We start from the raw sequence: 5,000 nt of genomic DNA, 5'->3' as shown, positions 1-5,000 counted from the left end.
ATCTGTGGAATTGGGAAGTTTCAAAAGTAGTGGAAGGAAACAAAAAAAATTGCTGTGAATGTGGGCAGAAAAGCTACGTAGCTGCGTATTTTCTTCTTCATCCCCATGCTATTCCTATGCGAAGGGGCCAGTTGCCTTAATGTGTCTTCTCCAGCTATTCCTATGGGAAACACCTTCCTCCACTAAAATCTTCAAATCCTCCTACACTTTCTCACTCTGTCTAATCCTTTGCCTCCCTCTTGACCTACTCCTAACAGGTTCCACCCAAGCTCTCTTCACTCCTTCCTACTCAGTTATCCTTACCACATGCCTAAGCCCTCTCAGTATCGACACTCTCATTATATCAGTAATCTTTACCACCCTGGCAATTTTAATTTTTTTCATTTTCCAGCCTATCATGTAACACGATCCCAAAATCCACCTCAGCATCCACATCTCTGCTTGCTGTATCTTCAGGTCCTCCTTTCGTCTTAATCCCCATGTTATTCAACTATACATCATCACTAGTGTGGTTATAGTGCAATAGATCTTTATTTTCAGTTTATTTGGCATTCTTATGTCATAACTACCCTTGCCACCTCCCTCTATTTTCCCAAAGTTGTTTTTATCCTGCTTTCAGCCTCAACTTCACACCCTCCCTTCGTGTTAGATAACCTAAATACAGCTTTACCCACATTTACCTCCATACCACACTGTTCAAAATTGCAATTATCCAGTCATGGATCATCTGTAAATAACAATTCTGTTGGATAATTTGCATATAACAATTCCCCTTGATCATCTGCATTTAACATTTCTCCTTGATTTTCATTCCTAATCCCTTCATTCGATACATCAATCACCAATACCAACAGAATGGGCTAAGTGCCGATCTTTGATGTGAACAACTCTAACTTTAAACATTTCTGTTTTGCCACAGGCTGTTATTACTATTGTCCTTGTTCATTCATTCATCATTTCAACCAATCTAACTAAATTTTTTGGCACTTTCCTCTTTCTTAAGTACCAAAACACCACCTCGCTGAGTCTTCTATTAAATGTCTTTTAGTGCTATCAGTGCACAGTAGAACTTCTGATTACCTTTCAACCTGTAAGTAGAAATCTCCCTCTAATGAAACTGCACTATCGATCACCAGTTTTCACAAATATTTACAATCTTTCATCCAGTATTTTTACTAAAACCTTCAGTAAATTTTTATTAGTTTGATTCTTATATAGCCTAATTACCACACTCCACAATATCTCCGTTTTGTTTAAACGCATAAAATCAGACTTTCTCCCCAGTCATTTAGCATTGCTTCCTCTTTCCACATTGCCCTTAACAGTTCAGGTATCCACTCTTCCCCCTATGTACTAAGCACCAACAATTCAGTTTGCACCTTTGATGGAGCTGGTGCTTTGCCATTTTTCATTTTACCTATAGCCTTCTTTACTTATACAGACTGCATCTCAATCACCGGTCCCTCCACAGTCCTCGCCTCCCTAAGTCCCCTGTTTCATTTTCTGTTATTGCAGGGTACTTATAATAATCAGATCAGCTTCGTTTTATGTCATCATCCTTCAGCAAGATATTTCCTTTTGTATATTTGATGATACCTGACTGACCCAGATCTTTTCTTTGCTTTTTCTTTGAGTTTGATATTCTGTAAATATCCTTTTCACCTTCTGTTATTCCTAACCTTCTATTGAAATTGCACTCCTTTGTAGCTGTTCCTGTTACTATGCAATATCCTCTCTCTCTCTCTCTCTCTCTCTCTCTCTCTCTCTCTCTCTCTCTCTCTCTCTCTCTCTCTCTCTCTCTCTCTCTCTATATATATATATATATATATATATATATATATATATATATATATATATATATATATATATATATATATATATATATATTGTTCAGGGCACCTTGTACATGTCTCGCCTTGCTATCCTTGAAAGCCCTCGACTTCGCCTAGAGAATTGGAAAGAGTAGCCTTGGATATGAGGAGGTTCATGGAGGCCATGGATTTGGATTCAGGAAAGATGATGAAGAATATGTACTGTAAATGGCACAGAGTTTTAAATTAGTGTTTATGAACACCTGGTTAATGAATGCAGATCATCTTTTGGTGATATGTAAATTGGTGGAATACAGAGCCAAATAGAATACCTTATGGTTAGGGGGATACACAGGAGCGTTGTAGTAAATTGTAAGGTAATATTTGGTTATGCATATGTGAAGCAAGATAGGTTGCTAGAGTTATAAATTAAGGTGAGGTGTAGTAAACCCAAGAAGAGGTTAAAGAGATCAAGAATTAAAATATGGGATCTTAAAGAAGAACAGCGTGAACAGTATAAGTGGTAAATAAGAGAAAAATCAATCAGGAATAAAGTTAAGAGAGGAGGGAGTTGGTAGAGCAGCAAATATTTGGAATGATATGAAAACTTGTGTAAAAGGTGGTGAGGAAGAAGCTGATTGGGTGTTTGTAGCAGTTTAAGTTGTGGAAGTTTTGGTCCACAGGAGGTCCATCTGACTCAGTAGTGAATGAATGAAAGGATTATCAAGGCTGTAATTTTTTTTATCAAGCTGCCCATACAATATATATATACCATCACACACACACACACACACACACACACACACACACACACACACACACACATATATATATATATATGTACATATAAATAGAACGTAATTTTTCTGAAGAAACTAGGTTTTAACGCGAAGTTTCTTCAGAGACAATAATTTTGTGGAAAAGATTTTGATAAATAATTACATTGCTCCTTCGTCAGTGCCAATATAACAGTGTTTTGAAATGGAGATATATATTTTAGCATAGTTAGAAGAATAGGCATAATCTACATTACGATTTCTGATTTGCTGTAGGATCAGTCAATGAAGTGGTACTTGTTATATTCTTTCTCTCTCTCTCTCTCTCTCTCACACACACACACACACGCATATATATATATATATATATATATATATATATATATATATATATATATATATATATATATATATATATATATATATATATATATGCCACAGTGGAGTGCCTAGAGAAAGTGAATTAATTTTTAAACGTTTTATGTGTTAGCTTCAGCCATTCTTTATTGTTGTCAGCATTTCTCTTTTTTTTCTTCCTGTTCCCTGACTTCATTGAACTATGTATATCACGTTCTCTTTATGATGTTTCCTGTGATGCAAAAAAAAATGATGTGCAGCAATTTGTTAATTTATATCGACAGGTACCTAGCAGTGTGCATTCAGAGGGTCTCTTTATTTGTCAGTGATGTTTTTTGTTGGTTGAGATAGTGCTTTTTATTGGTTGAGATAGCCTCATCTATCACAAGATTATTGAATCTTTTCTCAAGCTAGAAATTTCGAGTCCCTAATACAATCCTTTATTATTTCAGCTTATGCTAGGTTCGGGATCAATCACAGAGCGCTAAGATTCATCAGTGTTCTGATAATGGAGATTGTCTCAAGTTGTCTAGAAAAAAATTGACAATTTGTACAGAGAAACCGTCCAATTACATGTTGCTTTCTTTAAGTAGATATTAAACTGACAGATGGCTTCATATCAACTAATGATGATGAATTTATAATAGTAATCGTTGACGCATCAATGCCGTAGTGACATGTTTAAGTAGAGACCAGAGTTGATCTACCAGTCTTCGATTTTTGACTTTCCTATCATCATTAGCATTTATAGGAAGGGAAGTCTGTAGAAGGAAATATGTTACAGCACATAGGGTGACGCTAAACCGAATATATATATATATATATATATATATATATATATATATATATATATATATATATATATATATATATAGTATATATATATATATATATATATATGCATACATATACACACACATATATGCACATACACGAGGGTGTATGTGCATATATAAAATTTGATTGGTCGAATGGCCCACACTGATTCATTTTCATAATGTGCATTTTTATGAGAATGTATTATGTCTGTACCTTGTTAATTGTTATAAAGTAGTAGATGATGTGTTTTTTATTTATAAGCAAAAGTTTATACCATCTAGGAATGGATAATTCTAGTGAACAAAATTAGTCCACTTATGCTTCAGCATATAACGTCTAAAATATAAGCATAAAGGTACTAAATTTTTGTGCATTGAACATGCTTTGATTTATTATACGATAAGTAGGATAGTTCCAGGAAGACGCCGTTAGACGAAAGTAGAGTTGTGGTTCAGATTTATTGTTGTCAAAATTATTACATTTGTGCAGTCCTTATTTTTTACGTAAAGATGGTTCAAAGAAAACAAGTTTGCTTCGATTTGTTTAGAGAACCAGTAAGTGCAAGCGAACTTAGTGATTAAGATTTTGTTCCAATAAGTATTTCAGCATAAAAGAAGGGTTAGGTCGAAATAGAAATGGAAGGAAAGAAATCCATCTTTTAATATTGCATTTTCCAGAGTAATGAACAATAGATTGCAGTCATCTACCATGTTTTTCAAGCAAAGTTGTGGTATTAAGTAGACAAGATGATTTTTACATATTTGGAGAAGTATGTCCAGCTCCAAAATAGTAAGATATTTGATCTTCATCTTATTTTGAATATAATCTACACGTTCAAAGGGTATTTTATGTTTTCATATCTAACCTGACTGCCCTGATGATGAACTTGCTGAACTTGTTGATCCTCCAGAAGAAGATGACTCATACGAAGAGGAAGAAATAGTTGATCCATCAGAAGAAGCGGAACTTGTTGAGTCTCCTGAAGAAGTTGAACCTGGAGAGCTAGTAGATCCTCCTGAAGAAGATGAACTGCTTGAATCTCCAGATGATGAACTTCCAGGGGAAGTGGCGTCAGGAGAACTAGAAGATCCTCCTGAAGAAGTAGAGCCTTCAGAACTACTAGATCCTCCTGAAGAAGTGGAGCTGGCAGAACTAGATGATCCTCCTGAAGAGGTAGAGTCGGCAGAACTAGTAGATCCTCCTGAAGAAGTGGAGCCAGCAGAACTAGACGATCCTC

General features: G+C 35.3%; 2 protein-coding genes across 28 annotated transcripts in view; both read right to left on the bottom strand.

Moving 5' to 3' along the window:
* LOC136844595 (sericin 1-like) overlaps positions 1–339 on the bottom strand; it is a 4,371-nt gene extending 4,032 nt beyond the window's left edge. Inside the window, exon 1 of the mRNA XM_067113885.1 lies at positions 304–339. Within this exon, the coding sequence (XP_066969986.1) occupies positions 304–339 (36 nt within the window). The remainder of the gene's footprint in view (positions 1–303) is intronic.
* LOC136845263 (streptococcal hemagglutinin-like) overlaps positions 1–5,000 on the bottom strand; it is a 157,135-nt gene that overhangs the window by 13,266 nt on the left and 138,869 nt on the right. For all 27 annotated transcript variants that reach the window (XM_067115402.1, XM_067115377.1, XM_067115380.1 and 24 more), the window contains one exon: positions 4,629–5,000. This exon is cut by the window's right edge and continues 867 nt beyond it. In XM_067115402.1, the coding sequence (XP_066971503.1) occupies positions 4,629–5,000 (372 nt within the window). The remainder of the gene's footprint in view (positions 1–4,628) is intronic.

This window comes from Macrobrachium rosenbergii, chromosome 13 (assembly GCF_040412425.1).
Source record: "Macrobrachium rosenbergii isolate ZJJX-2024 chromosome 13, ASM4041242v1, whole genome shotgun sequence".
NCBI classification, from domain to species: Eukaryota; Metazoa; Arthropoda; class Malacostraca; order Decapoda; family Palaemonidae; genus Macrobrachium; species Macrobrachium rosenbergii.
The sequence above is the reverse complement of the archived record's forward strand: the minus strand, read 5'-3'. Positions and strand labels throughout refer to the sequence as shown.